At 37.7% G+C, this 2,088-nt stretch overlaps 1 protein-coding gene across 1 annotated transcript; it reads right to left on the bottom strand.

Moving 5' to 3' along the window:
• Positions 1-587: 587 nt before the first annotated feature.
• On the bottom strand, positions 588-1,868 carry LOC143587978 (B3 domain-containing protein Os03g0120900-like). The gene has a single exon (XM_077069112.1). The coding sequence runs from the start codon at positions 1,866-1,868 to the stop codon at positions 756-758; it is 1,113 nt and encodes a 370-aa protein (XP_076925227.1). The 3' UTR covers positions 588-755.
• Positions 1,869-2,088: the final 220 nt, after the last annotated feature.

The raw sequence follows: 2,088 nt of genomic DNA, 5'->3' as shown, positions 1-2,088 counted from the left end.
CCATTGGATAAATTAACCAGCTACTTAATATTATCATCCACATAGCCGCTGACCTTCTGATACAATGGCACGGGGTTGATGGTTAATTTAGACTGGAATCATAAGGTCTTAGGTTTGAAACATGACATAAAGGGTGGTTTTCCCACAATGGTGGCCTCACATCTTTGATGGCGTTCCTAAATAAATTAAGTCTGGAGCGTCAAAATCAATATGGATAATTGATACCCCATCACATAAAGGCTCATTTGAGTAATAGGATAGTTCACATACATCATTCACTCCAACAAGCTCTAATCCTAGAAGTTGGATAAACCATCATATCATATCATATGCTCTCAGAGTTTCACTTAACCAAATCTTGAAAAATCTTACAGCTTTTAATAATATTGTAGCAGATCATGAGGTAACATGTTTAGAATCTTTTCTCGCTTTTGCAAATGGCGGCTCAATGGATTCAAGGAGATGCTAATACTAATTATTAATATCATACATACATACATATATGTATGCAAACATTCATGCAAACATACATACATATGTAATATAAATATATATAAATATCATAGTAATTAATATTAAGCGATACAAGTTTTATAAATAAATTTCACGGGAAAATTGTACACGAAAGGAACTAGATAGAAGTACCTACAAACTTGGAACCTAGCCTCTTTTGTTTTTTTTAGTGATTGATGCATGATTCAGTTCCTGCTTCTTCTTTAATCTTTTATTTCAGGTAACATATTAGAGAATTTGTGTCACATCTTCAAATCCAAGGACATGCTAGAAACTGTTGACTTCGGAATAATATTATTATCTTGAGCAGAAGAAGAAGAAGCTGATAATATTATTGCACTTTGATCCCATTCAGCTTCTTTTCCATAATCAGACCTCAACTGCAAGTAAGGAATTGTAGATGATGATGGAACTGAAGGAGTTATTTCACTAGGGTTTTGATTATAGTCCATGTTAACCCCGAATAACCGGAGTCTTCGTTTACCAGCAACCGGTGGTGGAGCTGATGCTGATGCTGCTGCTGGTGGATCAAACCCTAATCCAAATTGTTGTTGCGGTGTATTATTAATATTATTAAACTCACCTTGCCCAAAGTAAATAGATCTGGAAGTAGTGAAACCATTTGGGTTTGTGTTTGGAGCATGTAGCATGAAATTAGGGTTCCGCCGAGCCGGAAAAGATTGTAAAACAAGTGGATTTAAAGGGTGAATAAAACTATGATGTTGAAACAAGAAAGATAAATCAGATGAAGCTGATAACTGGTGTGGTGGTGTATAATTAGGGTTTTCGCGGCGTCTCCAGTCGATAAACAACCGATCTTTGGCGGTGGCACCGACACCTCGTTGGAACGAAACAATGTCTCCAGCATCAAGCTTCTTCTCTTTAACAAATCTGCTCCAACCCTTGGTCATAACATAGCTTTGGCTACTGTTCCAGTAAGAGTACTGGAACCTCCATACCTTTCCATTTCTGTCTTCAAAGTTGAGCAATAGACCCTTGTAGTTGGTTGAAGAATCCAAGGGGAAGAACCTCTCAGCGTGTTGTTTTGGGATCACGAGGCGGTTTAGTTTGCCTACATCACTTGGAGTTACTGCTTTGTCAAACATGTGTTCTTTCTCCACCATCATATTGTTCCAATTACTATTACTGTCTCCTTCAGTTCGATCTGGTGATGGTTCGCTGAGCCAGCCGCCTTGGTGGTGGTTGTATGGTGGTGGAGAAAAGTAGGGTTCTTTCTGGTGGTTGTGGTGGTAAGAAGAAGACAATAATAATGGACCTATTGGAGGTGGTTGTTGATCATTTCCTTGATCTTTCTCCTCACCACTGCCACCACTTTTTGATCCCATAAAATTCATGTGTATAGAGGTATGGATCTAGATGTGGAGTTGAAATTAATTAAACAAGGAAGAATTATGAAGATGAAGACTGGGAGTGGTTTTGAGGGTGTAGGTTGAAACAAAGTTCAGAAATAAAGTTGTCTGTCTTGGAAGGGTTTCTAGAGATGGGAATTAATTGAACTATGGGGTTCCACATGTTTTTATTTTTAATTTTGAAAGTCTTCAACAAGAAGTTAAT

This window comes from Bidens hawaiensis, unplaced genomic scaffold (genome assembly GCF_021521415.1).
Source record: "Bidens hawaiensis isolate Kalapana, Puna unplaced genomic scaffold, B.hawaiensis_p1.1 tig00035940_1, whole genome shotgun sequence".
NCBI lineage: Eukaryota > Viridiplantae > Streptophyta > Magnoliopsida > Asterales > Asteraceae > Bidens > Bidens hawaiensis.
This window is presented reverse-complemented; position numbering and strand designations above follow the sequence as displayed.

Bases quoted from the DNA above. Each gene is read 5' to 3' on its own strand.
- LOC143587978 (XM_077069112.1), bottom strand. From the start codon at position 1,868: ATGAATTTTATGGGATCAAAAAGTGGTGGCAGTGGTGAGGAGAAAGAT.